We start from the raw sequence: 21,729 nt of genomic DNA, 5'->3' as shown, positions 1-21,729 counted from the left end.
TATATGTGCCTGGTTATATGTGCATGGTTATATGTGCCTGGTTATATGTGCCTGCTTATTTTTTTGGAGCTTGTTATGCCACATTTGGTTGATATCCCTCGGAGGCTTGCTCTCTTCTGAGGGGAGATAGAGGCAGGGGTGAGTCTGGGGAGAAGGGGAATAGAGAAAAAATTGCAGTTGAGATATAATTACGAGAGAAGAATAAATCAAACGGGAGTAAAGATTAACGGGTCTCCTTATCGCATTTTAATATGCTTTGGTTTGGCTGATCTTCCCCTAACATATCTCCCTGTCCCTCTCTCGGCTTGAACTCTCCTGTCCCCACTCTTGCCTCTTTATAGTTTCCTATCATTTGTACCCTTTTACCTTCCCCAACCTCTATTGCTAAGACTCTTCTCTCTTGTGGCTTCTTTCTAGGTGTATGGTTCATGTCCATGTTGCACCATTAATATACGTGAAGCTAGAATCAACACACTAGTGAGAACATGTAGCCTTTGTCATTCTGAGTCTCAGCTACCACACAATACTTTTCACATTCACCAATTTTCCTAGAAATTTCGTTTTTCTTAACGGCCAAATACTTCCACTGTATGTAAGTAAGTATGTATGTATGTATGTATGTATGTATGTATGTATGCATATACCACATTTTCATTGTCCAGTCTTCTGATGATAGACTTCGAGGGATTTCCTTTCTATCTTGTAGAGTAGCAATACATATGGATATGCTAATATCTCTGCGGGAGGATATAGATTCCTTTGGGCATATGCTCAGAAGTGGTATTTTGAATCATATGGTAGTTCTATTTTTAATTTTTTTTGAGACATAACTAGACTGATCTCCATTGTGGCTGCACCAATTTCCACTCATCCGACCGTATGTAACAGTTGCCATTTCTCCAGCATGTGTTGTTTCTTTTCTTTCTTTTAATTTTTGTCTCTTTTTAAATGATGGTTAGCCTGACTGAGATAGAATCTCAAAGCAGATTTAACTTGCATTTCCCTGATGGGTAAATGCTGAACACTTTGAAATAAATAGATATTGGCCATTTGTGTATTTTATCTGAGAATTGTTTGTTCAGTTCATTGGATGACTTACTATTGGCATTATTTAGAATCTTACCTAGTTTGCTGCAATAAACATTTAAATGACACCTCCAATTTCCTCGAATTTGATTCTCCATGCATCTGTCAAATGAGCTTTTGATCTCAAAATAAGCTACATGACTGTAACGTTCCTAATTAAAATCTCGATGCTTGCATGACATCTTGGAGAAAGTCAAGGAAGCAATTGTTCTATCCTTCTGGCCAGTTCTATACAGGACGTCTTGAATACTCTTTGAAGAGCTACATTGGAATACACCATTTGACACTAGAGCCCTCCAGCCTTTAGTCATCTACTTTATGGTGTTTCTGGTTTTGATCACAGTTAACTGTCAGCGATATCCCATGATGAACCAATTGCTTATCCGCATTTAAATAGAAAATTATTGTATTTTAGCTTTGTCTTCTGTAATTTGTAGTTTCTCTTAATTAATTTTTATTGATAGAAGATCCAAACTATTCATTAACTGCATTAAACTTTCACAGCAAATGAGTAGACAGAAGAGCATCTGAAGCAATAAGCAGGCTGTCAGACTGTGTGAGGGCCAGTATGTGACTTCATTCGTCTACAGATGGCGTGTCCTCAGTTGCTCCTTTATTGGTTGAAACATTTTCAAACTTTTCACAAGTTACAAACATTCAAAGGAGTTTCTGGATAGATATGGTCAAACTCATAATCCAGCTTAGACAGATGACTTATTTAATTTCTCACCTTGAGCTTGCTTGCTGTATACTCCAGTTGCTTATGTACTCATTCCTTAAGGCTAGCAAAGGAGGTAGATTTTTCCTCGCGTGAAAGAATGCATATTACTTTTCTTTGTGTTTCTATCTGATCAGTGACATTCGTCATAGTGATGTTTGAACTCACTGAACATTGAGCAGCATGACATCATAAAGTAAGTGGAAATGCAGGTGAGTTAGGCATACTGTTGCTCTAGTTCCTGTGAAAAATAACACAAAATTGTTCTTCTCTGTTACATTCTTTTCTGCCTAAAGTATTATACCATGATTTTAGAATGTTTTAAAAATATATCTTTTGTGATTTTCAGTACACAGTTGTTACTCTGCCCTACAGAATTCTCTAGGCCAACAGAAGCAATGACCTATTCAGCAGCTAGCTTGTTTAACTATATACAAAAATAAAAGCAATACACTATCTCCAAGAAAGACCTTTTGAAGTTAGAATCACTAGTTTGTCAGAATAATGAGGCATACACTTTCTTTACCTTTCCACCATGAGAGTTCTTGGGTAATTTGAGAGGTCTTGTGTTATTAGGAGCAGGGGATTCATTTTTACAAGCTCTTCACATCTCAAAGAACTGTCTGTCAGATGGTAAGATTCTGAGTAATTATAGACACTTTGCATTTGTTTGACCCAGATGGTCAGAAGCAAAGAATCGGAAGTAAAATATTTTTAATTTATAAATAATGGTTAAGTGATCAGCATTAAGCTAAATCACCATGTAAATAAAGCAGCATAATATTAGTATCTCACTTCTATCCTTCCTTCTAACCTTGACTGTAGTGGATAATCTACAATGCTACTGCCTCACTGGCTTCTTGATTTTCAGACTATTTTCTAGAAGTGATATTCCATCATCAGATAATAACTTGCCCCTGCTAGTCTTCAATGCCTTTTATGTAAAATGGGCTGTAAGTTTGTTTCTCTTTACAAAAAAGCCTCATATGGAAAATTACCTGAATTTGGAATTATTTTTCTTTAAGGTAATAGATTGCAAGTTTTATATAGCAGGTAGTCTTTGAAACTCTAAGTTTGTTTTATTTATCTAATAATTCTTGTAGTGCAAGTGACATGACAGTACTATGCTTAAACGGAAGTAAAAGTGATAATTGCTTCTATACGGAGCTAACTGTTTAAAATGCACTGGCTTTAAGCGAATAAACAAAGTTAACACATTCCAAGCTCTATAAAGGAGAACTCCACACTATTATGACAGTCATGTGAGAGATCTCACAAAACTTTGCCCAATATGTGTTGTTTGGTGTAAACTAGGAGGTACGAACATGTTATCAAAGATTAAGGATGGTAAGTTTTCTAAAACATCTTAAGTGAACCAAAACACATATGGGTTCTTGTGTGGGAAGATGTTCTGGTTGACATGAGAAGAGGTCCACTACAGTGAAATCGTGGCTATATTCTTTCTTATAATAAAGACCTATTGACATTGGTAAATTCACCTAGTGTTTGTGTCCATTCCCAAGTTGTTAATATAAGTATTTGTTTCTTACACTTATGTTTTCCTTGATTATTATTATACTGTTTACTATTTTTCAAAAATGTGGTTAAAAAACAAAATAAAACACTCCTTCTTGTTGTTTGAGGTTCTTTCTTCAGCTGACCCAGTGAGGCTTCCATGAGGAGAACCTACGTGGTTAGAGTAGTAGACATGCCCTGGGTGAGAACCTGGCCCTCAATACAGCAGAGGGCCTTGGATGCTGAACATGATTCCAAGTATTGATGAGAATGAGAAAGTATATGGCGATCACACCAATATTATATTTGAAGAGTTTAAATCACTTCCAAGTAAGCTGATTCCAAGTAAGTATCTGCCTGTGAGGTAAACAACAACAGGAGCAGGGAAACGGTGTGATATTGTTATTGTGAACTTGGCACAATCACAATGGATAAAGGGTGTCTTGTGTGTTCAGAGAGAATGGCCCTGCGCAAATTACTCTAAAATAGCAACCTGTTTGTAGTAAATAACTCCCAATTTTTAACTGGCTTAGACTCATGCATTTATACTGGGGCCGATGTTAAAATTAGCTTATTTGGATCATTCAGTGGGTCCTGAAGGGAAAAGGATAAACAGACCTGTAAATATTTGGGGAATGAGATAGTCTCATCATATCAGAAAATCCAAGACCTGCTTACCAAAGCTGAATGTCTTTGGCTCTATTTCCTACCAGCAATGAAAAGGAACTGAGTTTAGGTTGATGGGCCTTAATTCACGACAAAGATCGAGTCAGCCAGGTTAGATATCACTGGAGGCTGCAGTTAAAGAAAGAAATTGGGTCAACAAGTAGTGGTCGACGGAGCCATAGAAACAAACAGTATTTAATCCTAAGGAATAGAGAAACAATAGATATGTAATCCAATTCAGGTATCTGAATGAGAACTAAAGACCGAATGCTGGCTCGAGGAGATAAGAGTCTAGAAGAATCCCAAGCTAAAAATGTATCTCTTGCTCTCAGTATGTGTGTGTGTGTGTGTGTGTGTGTGTGTGTGTGTGTGTGTGTGTGTGTGAGCGCGCACAAGTATGCATACATGCGTAATCATATGTTTGAATATTAAAGACAGAGACCAACCTTAAGCATTGTTCTTCCTTGGGCACCATATATCCTCTGTTTTAGACAAGGTCTCTCATCTGCCCGAGCCGCCTCAATTTAGTTAGCCTGGTGCCCTGTGAACCCCAGGGTCTTCCAATCTCTGTTTGTCGGTTCTAGAATTACAAGAGTTCTAGGATGCCTGGTTTCTTGATTGGGTCCTGGGAATCGAACTCAGGTCCTCATGATTGAATACCAAGCATTATCAATTGAGCTGTTCCCTTAATCCCCAAGGCATCCCCCTTTACTCTAACAAAGAGCACATTCAGAGGTGAAGGGAAGGAACTAAAAAGAATGCCAATAGAAAGAAATATGTAGAACATGCACTTAAGAAAAGAGCACATGAATGGAGAGGGGAAATGGTGGGAAATAGGTGGGGAATTGGAAAGGAGGGCAGAGGAGGTGGATTTGAGCAAAACATATAATATGCGTATGAGATTTTCAAACCATAAAAATAAATAAATAAATAAATAAAATAAATAAATAAATAAATAAATAAATAAATAAATAAATAAATGTCAACCAGGACTCTGATAATGGTAGATTTTGAATGTCTTAAACAACAGGATACCAATATGTAGTTTCATAAAAACACAATTGCGGTTATGAACAACATTCACATATAATTCATACTTAATAGAGAATAGAGAAGCTGATGAAATTGCGTGCACCATATTGCATTGTGCTCTTCTTGTAAGACACCACAGGGAATGTCTTTGAATTCTCAGTGTTCACCAAAAATGTATTCTTAAATCAATTCATTTGTTAACTTACTCCATGCATGCACTGTAAACTGGTGCTTTCTCCCTTGAATTCACTGTTACAAAGCACACAGCCAAGTGTCTGAACTGTCCTTGGCAATTAATCAATAATCAATAACCAATGGCCTGGTGGGTTTGCTTTCACGTTGCCCATGATCTTCATGCTGTTATTTTCTCCTTTAGGACAGTTTCATTGGTGAACCTTGTTCTAAATTATTTGACAATGTAACAATTTTCAGTTTTAGAAGAGAGGAAGAAAAGAGGGCTGTAAACAAAATAGATTGACTGAAATAGCTAGAAAATACAAAGGGAAGGAATACATCATTTATGTATATTGGGAAAGCAATTTATGCTGATTTTTAAAGGAGAACCAGAACCAAAATAGAGAGAAAAAAATCATAAAAAATAAATGCAAGGACTTAATGGCTACCTCTTCTTTAATATACATGAAACAATCTGTGGAGGTTTGCTCCTATAGAGGGTGCAGACAGGGAAAGATGAGCACATATTCGTGTACACAGAGACATAGGAATATAAATATGCATAAATGAAGAGAATTAACTTGGGCCGCACTCTGTGATCTGTTCTTTATATCCATTCACATAAAAACACATTGAATTTATCAACTGCATGTTAATGCATAAGATCTTTCTCAGTTTTTATTGTTGTAGTCTTTTGTTACAGGCGTGGCATCATTTTCATATTAATCCTTCATTAAAAGATAGTTGAATAATTTGCTGACATTATGTGCAGTGTAGTGTTCTGAAATAATACTTCCTTGCTTAGGTATTCAATTACATTCATAATACAAATTCCCATGCACAGAATTACTTTGGCATGTGCACCAAAACACTGATACTTGTTGCTTGATTTCTCATTAACATTTTCCTAATAGATACCCTACACCAAAACTATCCATAAAAACCCAGTTCCTTTCCTATGCCTCCAGTTCCCTTAATCTATATCTTTCTGTTATTTGAAAAATGACAAATGAAAAATTGCATAACATGTATATTTTCTGTTTTATTCTACAACTAGCTAGACTTAAAGTTTTAAATATATATTCACCAGTAATCTTCCTTTAAAAATTACCTCTGATGGCTTTTTCCCATTCTCTTTTTCATATAATTTTATTATTGACTTTACTACTGATTTTAAGTATTAGTTTCCTGTTGTGAGGTAAACTGTTTGTTTTAATAAACCAATGAACACCATTTACTAACTTAGCAAGTGTACACTGTGTTGGGATGCTGCCCTAACTGGTTTCTATATTTTTATTTATGCATAGGTCTCATTCCTCAAAAACCATGTTTTTCGATATGTTCTTTCCTACTTTTATATATACATTTCAAGTGAAATCCATAAAATTCTTCTGAAGGAAGACATATTGGTTTTAAAGAATTCTAAAGCCATATTATATATATGTATATATATAATATATATATTATGGATTTATATATGTATGTGACATATGTACATATATATATCACATACATGTCATACTGCTTAACTTCATTATCCTAATGCAACCCATCATTCAAATATACATATAATGTTTTCCCAATCATTCCCTTAGTAAATTAAGTCAACAACTTAGTTAGCTTTGAATCACAGCATCTTAACTTTTGTATATCCTGGACAAAGAATTGCAAACATGATGAACATGTTCCCAAGTTCTTCCACATCCCAATTCAGGGAATTATCTGAGCCCTCAAGCACAGAAGTAAGGATGTACACCACAGGTATCCTTTTAAATAAAAGAGGAAGTATTCTTTCAGAGTTATTTGTATTCTAATATACATTTCTAAATTAAAGGGGAGGAATTCTCCAGCATTACTTTCACTCTGATATAAATTTCTCACAAGGTAGACTAGAAGTGATGTCTCCCTCCATAACCATTGCAACCCCCCTCTGTCCTCATACTTTAAGTAGAATCACAACTGGTACCAGAAGATATTCCACTATAATGAAGATATCATCAGCCTAAGGCTTTTAAAGCTTGCGTCTGAATCCTGTATTTGAAAATGGATATGCATCTATTTTTTTGAGAGACAATATTCCTTTCATAACCTCTGAAATGAGCAAAATATCACTGGCTTTGTGTGCTTCATCGGTATTATTAAGGGGATCAAATATATCCTGTCTGGGAGAGCTCAAACCAGAAAGGCAAGGTTTCATTATTACTTCCACATTAAAACCCTATCATTTATGGGGCACCTATGGAAGCCATACTTTACGCGAAGTTGTAAAAACCTAAAGGAGGACACAATATAACCAATAATTAAGCTACAGTTGGTAGCTCTGAAGTATTATATACAAAAGAATATTACACTCACTTTTGTAGGAAGGTCTCCAAGGGTACTAAGTATAAATTCAAACAGATTTTGGTTTTGTTGTTGTAATTTTTCAGGTTTTGAGATTCTAATATAGTTATCTAATTTCCCTCTTCCCTTCCTTCTCCTCATTCCTTCCCACGTATCCTGACTTCTCATTTCCAATTTCATGGTCTCTTTTTCTTTAATTATTGTTTCTCTCTCTCTCTCTCTCTCTCTCTCTCTCTCTCTCTCTCTCTCTCTCTCTCTGTGTGTGTGTATGTATATATGTGTGTGTGTGTTTGTGTCTGTGTGTCTGTGTCTCTGTATGTGTTTGTGTTTGTGTGTATGTATATAAATGTGTATATATGTATATTTGAGTAAACATATGTTCATGTATGAAAATGCAACCTGATTAGTCCATATGATATAACTTACATACATATGTTTTCAGGGCTGTGCATTTGGTATTGGATAGCTAATTGCTGTGCCCTTCCTTTCTTGGGGAAGACTATTTCTGTCACTCATGCCTAGTATGGTTTAGTGGTCCCAATAGATAGCTATTCTTTAATTCTTTAAAAGAGGAGAATGGAGTGGTACAGGACATAGGAAAGGAAATCTAGAAATAAAGAATTTTTTTTTCAGAAAAAAAAGGTAGTGTGGCATTAAACACACGGATACAAGCATCTGAGTGTTTGATGGGTTTGGTAGGATTGGGTGGGAGTGAGTAATAAGATTTTCTCTAAGTAAGATAGACATGGTTAACATCCCAATGTGCCAGACCAAGAGACTTGGATCTTATCTCCCAAGCTAAAAGAAGTTGGTCTAAGATTTCAGACGAGGAAATGTGATTGGTATCTGGCATATAAAATGAACTGAAGTTAGTAGATACAGAAACTCGAGATCACTTAGAGGCTGCTGCAAATGTTTGAATGTGGGAAGTACCAAAGGGAAGAGGTAGCACTTCAGAGGTCAAGGTGGAAGATCTCAGCGGTCTCTGCCATCCAGAGTTATGGGAGAAGAACACAAGAAAGACCACTAGCTGAAGACAATGAGAAAAAATGATGACATCATACATTAAGTAGATCAATAACTACAAATGCATATCATATCAAAGAAAACCGGGAGTCTCTGTTAACCTCTAATGTTGTCTGAAGACACTCATAGCAAATATGTGTGTATGGAATCACACAAATTTATTCAATGAGCTTTAAAACTTGTAATGCAAACTGCCCTCTTCTCTGGGGAAAAAAATCAGAATTCCTATTTTTAAATGTAGAAATGTTCTTTGGAGTAAAAATAACCACAGCATCCTTTGAAATGTAATATAGTGCTATTTAGTATAATCCCTTAGCAATGTTGCTGAGATGAGCAGGGACTATAGGTTTTAAGCTACAGATGCATATGCAAACTACATGTTTTTAAACCTAAACTTGGGTAATAGGCCATGAAATAGATGTACTTTTAACCATATTACACTTGAGATATTTGACTAATGTAAAAGGTATTAATTTTTCAGATAATTAACTCATGTAATGTTTAAGGAAGTTTTTCAAGATGCCTCTCTAGATACACATTAAAGGAGTGAGCAGTCCAGCACTCTGTGTGGGGTAGGTTGCAGTATAAGAATCTATTCACAAAGGAAAATGAACAAAAGGTTTTCTAAGTTACCTCTTATCAACATCTGAATACTCCGTCTACTCACAAGTATATGATATGGTAATCTTATGGTAATTAGAAATTTTAATTTAGGCTATTACTTGGAAGGTGAGAACACTGGCTGTAAGAGGGCCACTGAGCCAGGCGTGGTGACCTGTGCCTGTAATCTCAGCAGGCATGGCGATCAGGAGTTTAAGACAGCTTCAGATAATAATGAGTTCAAAGCAATCCCAGACTGCATGAAGCCCAGTGTCATAATGAAAGAAAACAGAGCAAAACAGATGGCCACGATATGTAAAATGTGAATTAGTTATCAAGAGATATGGAAGGTGTAAATTGCATGTTTGCATCTGCTGATAAACTAGTGGAGAGGTTTCTCAGGAAAGAATTCTTCAAGGGTAAATGATGGGTTGGTTTGTTTATGAGCAACGGTACCTGTTTTTCCAAGTGAGCAACTGAAGTCAATTTGAAAAAGACAAGAAAGCACCAATATTGTATTTTGCAAGACAATTTTCATGGGTCTCTGTTTCTATTCCCTCTTTTTAAATTCCGTGCTCCTCTTGCCTACTCTTGTCCAGCAGTTTCAATGAAACATGAAAGGTTCAAAGTTTCAGAACCAAATTATAGGGTGACAGATTCAGGATGTATTGCTAATAAATTAAATCTTCGGAATGCACTGTCAAAACAGTATTTAAAAAAACCTAACAAGATAACCTTTCATTGAATGAAAACAAGGGAAAGATATTTTAAATCGGTTTTCTAAGTGTCTATTACTATTAAGGAAACATACAGGAAACAGGAAAAAATGTGGCCTTTTCTTATATTGTTAATATCTAGTGGCCTCACTTAAAATTTCAAAGTATTAACCTTAAACTGGTTATGAAATATTAAAGGAATAAAATGTAAAAGTCAGTTATTCTTCATAAAATCCCCAGACTTGACTTTATTGATACATACAGTGTAAATAACATTCTCAAACAATTACTTCGGTAATATGAGACTCAAGATTTGCACCACAGACTCAGAGTATGTTTACGCTCTTCATTGAAGAAAAATGGTGCAATTAAGGTCTTTGACGAAGCCGACCAAAAGCACTGGAGCACAGCTCTCTTAAACCAGAAGGGGAGAGTAAAGTTTTGATTAATATTTTATTAGTGGTATAGTTCTAGTCGGGACCTTGTATATTCTATGCAAGTGCTCAGTCCTCATGTTGATTTTAATGATACTGAGACATTCCAATATAAAATTTCCTTTACTATACGAAAACTGTACATGTTTACAAAGTCAATGCCACATCAATATTCCAGCACACCTAGCTTTATGTTCAGTGTGCTGACAATTTGGATGTTTATCTCTCACACTCCTCACTCGAACCTCGTCACTTTCATGATATTTACATCTCGGCCACCTAGAGTGTTTTTTTTTTTTTACAGAATCAAAACTCTCCTATGATGTTTAGATCTCTTATTCTTTATTAGGAGTTCATAGCTATTGCAAAGATTGGAGATATACATGACTGATAGAGGAAACGTTTTGTTACATAAAGAGACGTCAAAGAGAGCTTTCATCAGTTAAGTAAATGGCTGCAGTAACTTGGGGGCTGGTTAGTTGAAATGATACATCTACTGCTTTAAAGGATGTTTTAATATTGTTTTCATATTTTGTTTCATTCCCTTGATGACACACAAACTCACTTCTTTAGAAATTTTGCTCTTCCAACTTTCTCCTATATTGGTATTAATAAATAAATCTACCTTGTTAGATACATCTTAATAAAAATGTACTCGACACATTCACATTTTTCATGAAATCAAAGGAATTGACCATCAATGTCTGAGACCCATCTCCTTCCTGTCGATATAAATTTCTTCATTAGAACAAAATACCCCTTTCCCATTGCTTCAGATATTAAAATGGAGTCTCAAAACTGCAGAAGAGACAGTAATATCTGGAGATGCTGCTGTATATGCTACAAATAGTGTTTCGGAGTCATATATTTGAATAACCCATAGGCAATCATCCTTCCAGACATTCATGAGGCTTTTCTTGAACATTAATTTTCAAAGACAATTTATACCCCTATTCAGATCATGGTGTGTGTGTGTGTGTGTGTGTGTGTGTGTGTGTGTGTGTGTGTGTGTGTGTGTGTGTGTAGTTTTTGTTTGGTTCTCTTCTCGAAGATAAGTGAACACGAACTGAACTGTTTCCATTAGTCTCACCGTCTCTAAACACTAATTCATATTTATTATTGCCAACTAATACAGAGTTTGTTATGATAGTGGAACCAGGTTACTTTTGGACAGGTTAAGTTGAGAATAAAAGTTCATAGCTCTCATTGCTTCCAAATGTTTCTGTCATTTTCATATGTTTTAAATATCTCCCTTTCTGTTCATCTGTACTTATACCCTGTTGTATACATGGATATAAATTTCATGCATATTTTCACATAATCTTGATGCTGTCAACATTCTCCAGGAATCACGCATCTTTATTTCAGCAAGGCCTTAGCTGAGTCAGGAGACCTGCATTTCTGTTTCAGTCCTGGCCCTTCTACTCTATGTGATGTCAAATATATTACTTACATCCTCATGGGCTCAGTGTTCTTGTCTTGAAAGTGGAGATAATATAGTTGATATTAGCATTGTTGGAAGAGCCTAATCTCCCGTGTTTTCTAGACATGAAACTTCCTTAATAATTCTAAAGCATTGCTACTACCTTTCTCTTAATAATGGAACTAATAGCCACAACCTCTTAGAAACACATTCATTTATAAATAAATTTTATCTAAGAAAGAATTCATCCAGTGTGTGAACATGTGGAAAATAGAGAGCAAATGAATTTAAAGAATTTAAATTACTTAAGTTTAAATTTAAAGAACTTATGGTCATAAATCTCTAAATAAAATCACAATAATACATTTTATGAAACACAGTAGGGACAACATGTAAACATCATACATCTTAGTTTTCTCTAAACCATTCAACTAAGGAATTTCAGATATAACAATCAATGTATAGAGTATAGCTAACATTAAACTCAAATCAATGATGCAATGCTTCCATTCCAATTTGCTTATTTTTCTCAGTCCTACCGTCCCCAATCAAGTCTATTTATTAAAAACATGTAATCAATTAGAAGCTTTTACAAAAGTAACCAACCTACATATTAAGCTAGAATGCTTACTCTTTTTAAACATTTATTAAGGATTTATTACTCATTAGGTCAAGTAATAATAGCCTTGCCTCTCCTCTGTTGATATGGACCCGTATGGTCTGGCACTGAACAACTGGGGAGCATGACCACCTCTTCAAGTGAAGAATGAAACGACACGTGTGATTGCACGTTATGTGCTACAAAGATGAAGTGGGATATTGATTTATTAATCTCTGCAATCAGCGTCCACCATCAAAACCTTAAAATGATCTGAATTGTGATTAGCTGTGGTTCTTATCTTTTGCATCCAACAGACACAGTGTTATCAACAAGCTATCCAGGGGAGCAAGGAAAGAGAAAGAGCAAAGTGAAATATGCCAGCTGAAAGCATTCCCACACTCGAAAGTTAGGATGCTGACTGGCTTCTGTCCTTGTTTCATAGGGAATACGGCACATGGGGAGACATAGTCACAGATGCACAGCCTCATACAAGCATACAGTTGAGACCATTATTATTTTCTTATTAAGCCAGCCTATTGTCAGTAAGGGCTAGACAAGTAATCCCAACCCCAGCTTTTCTTGTTTACACGCCAGCTCTGATGTACCCATTGTTCCGTGTGGGGACTTGATGTGGAGGCATCAATGCCTGCCCTGTCTGAGGCTAGATCACTGTTCCACTTTGCAAACAAGCGTGGAGAGAAATGACAACTCCTAGAACCCTTGTGTGACTCTTGTGTGTGCATGTATGTAAAGTAAAATCCACCTCTCCCCCTCTATGTCTCTCCCCACCCCGTGTGTGTGTGTGTGTGTGTGTGTGTGTGTGTGAAGGGATCCATGGCCTTAGGATCAAATAGGGCCAAAATCCACCTCCACACTTGAGTTAAGAATGAGGTGATTGCTCAGCCACTGTAATTGTCTTTTATACTACTCATTTCCGTGGCATCTATTAAAACTCCCAGCTGACATGTAGTTTCCCCTGCCCTGTCTTCCGGAGCACTTTATGTTAAGGGGAAATCACTATAATCACATCTCTATGTCTTGTTTGCTACTAAAATGAGGTGCTCTCTTACTAGGATCGTTCAGCGGCCACCGATACATCACATTCTGGGTGTATACATGCTCACACGCTCACACACACCCACGCCAACACAGTGTAACTCCCACAGCATCCTCGTTTCCATCCCTCCTCCTTCTCTCTTGTAAGGATTGCTGAACATTTTGCTCTAAACTCTCCAAGTCACCCACGTGTTTGTTCTCCCCTTTGCTGTTCAATTTACTTCTGGACTTGACAAGAGTTGCTCTCAAGCTGTGTGCTGCAATCCTGCGAGCAAACTGTCTCTTCCACACCCTGTGCACCCTCAGGTCAGATCTGCCTGGCTGATCCCTCCTTTCTGGGGTGAATGGACAGATTTATGGGTGGTTTCCAAGCTCGCACTGCAGCTTCCCCCCCACCCCCAGCTTTCGCGCCTTCACCCTCCCTCTACTAGAAACAAACTGAATTAGGTTTCATCTGACTGCTGGGGTGGGATGGAAACGAGTAGGGAGAGGGAGGTGCATGGCACAAATAAACCAATAAACCAGTAAAACACCACACACACACACACACACACACACACACACACACACACACACACACACACACACACGCCACTGAACAATTATACTTTACTTTCAGGTTTATTACACACCTGAATTATATCTTCTAGGGCAAGGAGAGACACACCCCTGCTCACCCTCCATGAGTTTCTTGAATTTGACCCTGGATTCCAAGATCGGTGGTGACTGGTTAACAGGAAGGATGGGAGAAGAGGGGAGGTGACCCTTTGCCTGGGTGGGGGAAGGGGTGTTCTCTACTTACCGTCTGAGTCCCTGGAAAGACGAGGGCCAGGACATCCTAGATTTCTTCAGGCCTGGCCGGTGACCAGTCTCCACCGCGTAGGAGGTGCGGTCCATGGCACGGCAGTACAGGTAGCGCTCCGTGTCCGAGTAGCCGCGGTGCCGGACGCGGCTAGCCCCGCTTGAGGCGTAGCGACCACGGGTAGCTCCGGGCGGTGGCGGGGGTGGTGGCAGTGGGGGCGGTGGTGGTGGCTGCAGCTGGGGCTGGGGCGAGGGTGGCGGCGGCGGGGGCAGGTGGTGATGGGGGTGCAAGAGGCGGAACTGGGGCTGCCGGAGCGGGTACTGGTGGTGCTGCTCGTGCCTCCAGAGATGCTTGGGGGCTTTGAGCGCGGCCCCTCCAGAGCTGTCGCTGCCCTCGTCGCTGCCCGCCCGGGCCGGCACGCTGCTGCCCTCTGCCTCCATCCTGACCGGCTCTATGCCCCGCTGACCCACCGGGTCCGCCACACCAGCCTTAGCGCCTCCCGGCTCCTGCTGCCGCTGCTTGCCGAGGCGCCGGAGGCTGGGCTCAGCTTCCGACTTGTAGCGGCCAGAGGCTCCTGGCCACCGAGAGGGGGCTCTGCTAGCGGGAAGGATCACAGAACGCCACAGGGATCCCTGGTCGGTAGCAGAGGCAGAAAGGCGCGCTGGATGCTCCAAAGTAACCAAGACTGGCAGGCGAGGCTTCTCTGGTGGTCGGTTTCTTTTTCCTCCTCTCTTTTCTCTTCGTTACTCCGGTGAGATTAGGGACTGTTGGCAGCTAGCTCTCTCCACAGAATCTGCTCTTCACAGCAGTAGCCTGCTTTTGAGTCCGGGCACCTGAACCTGGATCTCAGAGCTGCTGAAAAGTTGGACAGCTCCCGACTGACCAACTGGAGCTCTGACTTCTCCAAAACCACTCCAGCCAGTCAAGAGTCAGACCTGCTCTCTGGATCCTTCCCCTCCCTGTGCCCGCGCCTCCCTCCCTCCCTCCCTGCTCCCCACTGCCCCAAGGTTTGCTCTTCGATGCTTGACTAGGTCCTCTCCTCTCCCCGAAATGGATTTGATTTCTGGCTGGTTCTCAAAGCTTCTTGAAAATGAGTCGCGGGATGCAGGCTTTCTTAAGAAAAGGGATGCTACCTGTCAAAGTTGCAAGGAATGTTGTGTCTGGGTGTAGCTAAAAAAAATGGATCTGCACGAAGATCTAATATCTTAGATTAATTTAGTCTATTTCTCTGCCATAGGATTAAATAGTCTGTGAATCTTTTCTACAGCAGGAAAATTGGTCACTATTTCCTTCTGGAGACACTCCATCTAGTGTTTTGGTCCTGGAGAGGAGAGCTAGCTGGAAATCAAGAACAGTTTTCTGATTAGAAAAGCACAGCTAAGCTCTCTGACCAAACTTAAGCGTGGGGTACCTTTTCCATCACAAACATCTGGTTATCTTCAGGGGCTGCTACCTTCCAAGCCTGACTTCAGTTTGCTTTTCTGCCACATTTAACAGAGCATAGCTCTATTACCGAAGAATTTTAAAGCATGCTGTGCCATTATTCCGCAGAAATAGTCACATTTGATCCTACAGTCTGTATTCAACTTTTATCTCCTAGAATTAACATTTTCTTTCAGTATCAAATATTTTTAAAACGCTAAGGTAATTTCATAGCACCGTGGGGACATTTCACGCACTTTCTTTGAGGTTATTGTATTACTTAAAGACCATATGACATATCCTCACTGTTAATTCAACAATTCGTCACTGCAGAAGTCACCACGGTACCATCCATTAGTTGTCAGCCACTTAGATCTCACAATAACTCATTGGCAGCTTAATCATTCTGTTCTTTGCAGTCATAATGCGGTTGAATGTGTACAAGAGTATTGAAAAACAGAAACTGTCAAAGTGTTGAAAACCCAATCATCTCTACACAGTAAGTGTTCAGTACAGATGCCACGAAGAAAACAGCATCAGTGAAGATAGATTTCCTTTGCTCACAAGAAAGAACAGTCTGTGAAATTCACAAACATCTTCGTCTGGAAGAGGCAATAGTTTAATAGTGTACACAAGATCCCTGGAGCAGCTGTATTGACTATTCGTGATCAGAAACAACCCTTTCCTTCAGCCTTTAGGCTTGGGCATTCTGCTCGAATATGGGCCATGCACAAGCTCTAGGAAAGAAGGTCCAGAGAGGAAGGAGGCAAAAGTCTCTGAAGTACCGTTTCCCCCATGAGGAATGCAAACTGTACATGACTAAATACACCCTCCCTGGGAAGATACAAGTATGACAATGATGAAAGCATATTCTATTTCCTAGAAGGAATTGAACCAATATCCTTCCAAGTGTGAACAGAAAGAAAATAATAAAGTGTTCTGGAGAATAAATTTGGGTTTTTATTCCTTTATAATCCTTAGCCTTATAAATATCTGGAACCATTTCAAAGAAGTAAACAGTTTCCAAAACTATCTGATGTGTTTCCCATTTATCTCCTTCCCCAAATTGTGATATAGGTACAATATAACTCTACCTAAAATCCTAACTTTGCAGATTCTAATGGTCAAATGATTTATGATCCTTTTCTCCAGATTAAACAGCAAATCCAACCTGACCAACTTCTCACTGTCAGTTTGCTATTTTCTTGTGACTGACAAACACTTCCTGTTATCTATTAGTGCCATTATGTTTAAAAGACTTTACTTTGTTTATAGCATAAAATTAAAAGGACAGGAACTCTTTTAAGTTCACAGAAACCATTTGGCATATTGCCCACTTGCAGAATTTTCAGTTCCCCATAATTCCCATAGATTATTGATTGTTTAAAAGATTTATCTACTTAATGTAAGTGCACTGTGGCTGTCTTCAGACACACCAGAAGGGGGCAACAGATCCCATTACAGATGATTGAAAACTACCATAATGTGGCTGGAAATTGAACCCAGGACCTCTGGAAGAGCAATCAGTGCTTTTAAACACTGAGTCATTTCTCCAGCCCAGATTATTGGTTTTTAGTGGATTATTTATTAGAACCGGAGATTGCAGGCTGGCTCCAAATTTACCAGTTCCTACTAATTAGCCCTGTCTAAATCTCCTATCTCCTCTGTACTGAATAGTACTCTTACTATTTTTCAGAACCTTATGTTTATTGTTTTAATGAGACTATACTTACAATAATGATTTAAATAAGATAAATCCTTAATAAAAGCTAGAAATATTGATGGTTCTTGCCAGATATGGGAGAATTCTAAGTATCACTTTCATTTATATTTAGTAACTTTGTCTTGTCTAGGGAACATCGACTGTGGGTATTTTCAACGTTGGAAGATGATACCTAGACCAGTATTTAAAAACTTTGTACTGTCATAATCATCTTGAGAGCTAATTCAGACTATACAGGCATAGGATCCTCAAAACAGGATAAGACTTGGGGCTTTATATTTTTGCAAAGTTTGCAAGTGAAACGTGATTGAGAAGCAAGCTTGTGAACCAATACTCTTACTTGCAAAATAAGTGACTGTTTTAAGGGGCACTCTTAAAATGAGGATGTTCTCTGGATATCTTTGTTGATCAGTGACTGCAGATCCATCCCAATTCTTCGTTGTGTGACTACAAAACAACACCAGGTGCTATTCTTTCTCTTGTCACAATTCTCAAACACTCCCAGTTAAAAGCAGCTTAGTGCTCAGCTCTTTAAAAAAAGATATACTTTATCAATTACTCTGTTTGCTTCTGTCCTAAAGAAAACCAAAGTTGAGCTCTCCCTCTCTTCCATTTAAAACCTCTGTTCATTAATGTGGGGTGTCTCTACCTGTCTGAAACAATGAACAGGTATGAAGTTTTGCTGACTCACTGGCTTCCTCTAGTTCTCTGTCAGAGAAGTAATTTTTCCCTTATTAATTGATTGGTCACAGATCTTAGAATTTTACAGACCACAGTCTAGAACAATCTTTGTGAACTGGTTAACATGGAACATTCTTGAATATTATCATTATTGACAGTAATCTACATCTGTATAAAAAATAGAAAATTGGGTAAATGGACAGTACTCTTTTTCCTGAACAACTAGTCTCAGTGGTGATTTGGTGCTGTGACCTCGAGATAAGGAGTACATACCACCCCCTCTAGTGCTGACACGTTTCAAATCTTCCCTAATGACAAGATCAGTCACTCAATGTGCTGTTATTAGCAAGGGAGAACATTCTTGTCAATAATTCTTGGGAGGAGAAAGATGTCAATTCACAACTAACAAGAAGCCAGCACATTTCCTTTAGCCAAGAATGCAGACTTAAACAATATGATGCAATATTTAAGAGCCAATGCTTACCTTGATGATAAGAAAAAATATATGAAGAGACATTTATTTTGCATATATTCTATATTTTAGTTGTTAAGGGACAGCAGTTTGGTGACAGTCCATTTGACATTAGAAATTTCTTTCCTGGAATACTATGCTACCTACACAAGACCAAACTGTTGTCTAGTTAGAAATATTCAAAAATTTTGCAGGTAGTCTTAGATTTCACCCAGTTTCTCACTATTGAGTGGAAAGTGGCATCAGATATTTTATTAAGATATAGGAAAGGTTCTTAAAAGAATAAAATATCTTGACATATAATACTCAATACTATTAAAATTTCTATTCCACTTGGTCCAATTAATGTGAGTTCAAAATGCTGCCTTAAATATATTTGGTTTTGCTTACCATGATATTAAATCTGCACCATTGTGAGTGCCTCAACCTCCTTTATGGATCAGTGTCACCAGAAACCAATTTTGTGACACCCTAGTGGCACTAGTCTTATGGGAAGCGATTGTGTATCTATAAGTTCCAATTCCCATGAATATTTTGGTGAAGTCATAAAGATGCCCAAGAGATGATGCTTTCGAAAGATCTGCATCTTACAGAGAAAATAGCAAGAACCAACTTGGGTTCAGTGATATATATTGATATATCTCCTGTAGATGACAGAAGGACTAGGAAAGGCAGTTTCTGTTGCCCCCCTCCCACCTACACTGGAGAGGAAGGGAAATGCTACAAAAGAAGAATTTATTTTGGCTAATGGCTTCAATACTTTTGGTTCATGGTTGCTTGGTTCTGTTTGGGTCAAGCTTGTGTTGGGTAGAGCACCATGGCGGGAACTTACTTCAGGATATCTGAGAAGAAGAGCAAGGAGGAAGGGGACTGGCATGAGGTAGATCTTTCCAGCACATGCCTCCGATGGCCCACTTTATTGAATCAGCACCCATATTCTAGTTTCTAGCATACTTTAGTAAAACTCTCAAATTGTGAGTCCACCAAAGACTCATTTACTTTATTAGGTCAAAAATATTCAAAGTCTATCCTTCCCCCCCAAATCCTCACCTTTCAATGTTTCTTTTACGAACAAGCCTTCACCTCTAAACCACAAGGGAGAATACTCAATTATTACGGCATTATGAATCTTCTCAAACAATAAATAGCATTGAAGTCAATGCCATAAGATCATGTTGAAACAGGCTGTTCTCATGGTGTATAAAGTCGCACATGACATGCTCACCACATATAGAGACTGACATAAGCAAACCCACAAAAGAAACAAGGATTCGTTTTATATACAGAAAATGTAAGAAGTTACATAGATCTGGGAAGAACACAATGGGCAAGTCTGCAACTACCAAGGGAAAAATGACTTTACTGTGTCTCTTCAAGGCAATGGGGTAATGACACTACATCATCAAAAGGAACCTCTTTGGGTGAATTGGATTTAAGGTCTATGGTTAGGATTCGAGGTGTTTGAGTATAGAAGGACAGCAAGGACATTCAAGTAGGAAGGAAAATAGTTCTGTATTGTTCCTGAGGAGATAGTACAAGGAGAAACTAAGTTAAGTAAGAGATGGAGCAAATTGCTCTAAACTAGAAGAGACCAGCATTTCCTTTGTGATATCAAAGAAAGAAAGATAGATAGAAAAAAAGAAAAAGAAAGAAAAAAGAAAGAAAGAAGCAAGCAAGAAGCCAGAAGCAAGTTCATTACATTCCCCAAACATTTAAATTTTGGCACTCTACCAAATACTATCATACACTATTTTGTGTAATGTGAGCAATACTATTTTCTTCACATTTTAATATTTGAATGTTAGCATCTCTTTTCTGCAGAGACCAAAAGAAATATGCTTGCATCTGTGGATATTTGACATGGCCAGTGTGACCCTGACTTTACCTGAAAAACAACCTGTTCATTTAGCTGTCTCAGTGCTCGCACACTCGTTAGGGCTATACTCACTGAATGCTTAATGTGTACCAGACATTAGGCGGTAGGGATGCAGAAGACAGTTAAGCAGAGGAAATGTCTACCTTTCATTTTCCAATGGGAACCCGTAGAAAGAACACTCAAACTCTAGGCAAATGTGTCAAATGATGGTAAGTGCCATGACGTGCACTGAAACAAATTAAGAAATTGGAGCCTGATTTTTGAATGTATTGTTTTTCATAGCCTGCCCAAGGAAGGATGTCATCTGCAGTAGGAACTAGAAGGATGTGAGGAGTCAGTCAGCATTCCAGACTGTGACCAAGCAAGCACAAAAACACTCCTAGACTTGTTATGTAGAGTCTAGTCACCAATGGCCTAGGATGAAGTGAGCTGGTGGCTATTTGGAAATTAGAATATGTCAAAGAGGTGCGCTTTGGCCATGTAAAAGACTTCAGATTTGATAACAATATCTGTATAGCTACACATTGTTGGATTTCAAATGAAGACTCATAATATTCACATAAAGTGTCTAGAAAATATTTCACTTTCCTATAGGCCTCGTTGAATAAACTAACTTTACATGCAATAAAAAGGAAAAAAGGATGTCTGGAGTGTATATATATTTACCACAAGTGGAGAACATATTCTACTTTGTTGAAAAAGAACTATGCTTTGCCAAGGAAACACTTATAGAATCGACTCTATAAAGGAGCAAAATACAAGTATCTGAAGTTGCGTATAATTTTTTTGCTAAAATGATTCCAAAATGATGGACAGCTGGACAGCTGGCATGCACTTAAAATGAGAAGATGTTTCCAAATTCCTCAGGATATGTCGCAGAACATTTAAAGTGTTTTGTGACACTTGAAGGATAATTACTCAGGTGCTAAATGTCCATCTGTCACATGTTCCAAAATGCTGACTTTTTTTTTTTTAAATATTTTAAAATTGGTACCTGACAATGAAAACTTTCAAAAGAATCAGCATTCCTTGAAATGTTAGTCTCAATAATGTATAAAAGATGGAACAGAAGTCGCTGCTATCAAATCAAGACCAAACACCGATGGCCAAAGATCCAGATGCTTAATAATTTTAACCAGACGTGAATACTTAGCAGTTCGAGGTGTTAAAAAGCATGAGGACATGCATTAATATGGTAGTGTGTCTGAACAGCTTTATTTAAGATGGGACCCCTCACCCATCTCAAAAATATTAATCCAGAATTCCTCCTGTCAAAAGGAAATGCAGGGACAAAGAGTGGAGCAGAATCTGAAGGAAAGGTCATCCGTAGACTGCCATACCTAGGGATCCATCCCGTTTGCAG

General features: G+C 38.3%; 1 protein-coding gene across 8 annotated transcripts in view; it reads right to left on the bottom strand.

Annotated features, from left to right (window-relative positions):
* Pde4d (phosphodiesterase 4D) overlaps nt 1–21,729 on the bottom strand; it is a 1,514,231-nt gene that overhangs the window by 791,366 nt on the left and 701,136 nt on the right. Inside the window, exon 1 of one of the 8 annotated variants that reach the window (NM_001113328.2) lies at nt 14,193–14,632. The exons of the other annotated variants lie outside the window; for them this stretch is intronic. Within the exon in view, the coding sequence (NP_001106799.1) occupies nt 14,193–14,632 (440 nt within the window). Of the gene's footprint in view, nt 1–14,192; nt 14,633–21,729 lie in introns of those variants that run through there. 8 annotated transcript variants of the gene reach the window in all.

The sequence above is a fragment of the Rattus norvegicus genome, chromosome 2 (genome assembly GCF_036323735.1).
Source record: "Rattus norvegicus strain BN/NHsdMcwi chromosome 2, GRCr8, whole genome shotgun sequence".
In the NCBI taxonomy this organism is placed as follows: domain Eukaryota; kingdom Metazoa; phylum Chordata; class Mammalia; order Rodentia; family Muridae; genus Rattus; species Rattus norvegicus.
The sequence above is the reverse complement of the archived record's forward strand: the minus strand, read 5'-3'. Positions and strand labels throughout refer to the sequence as shown.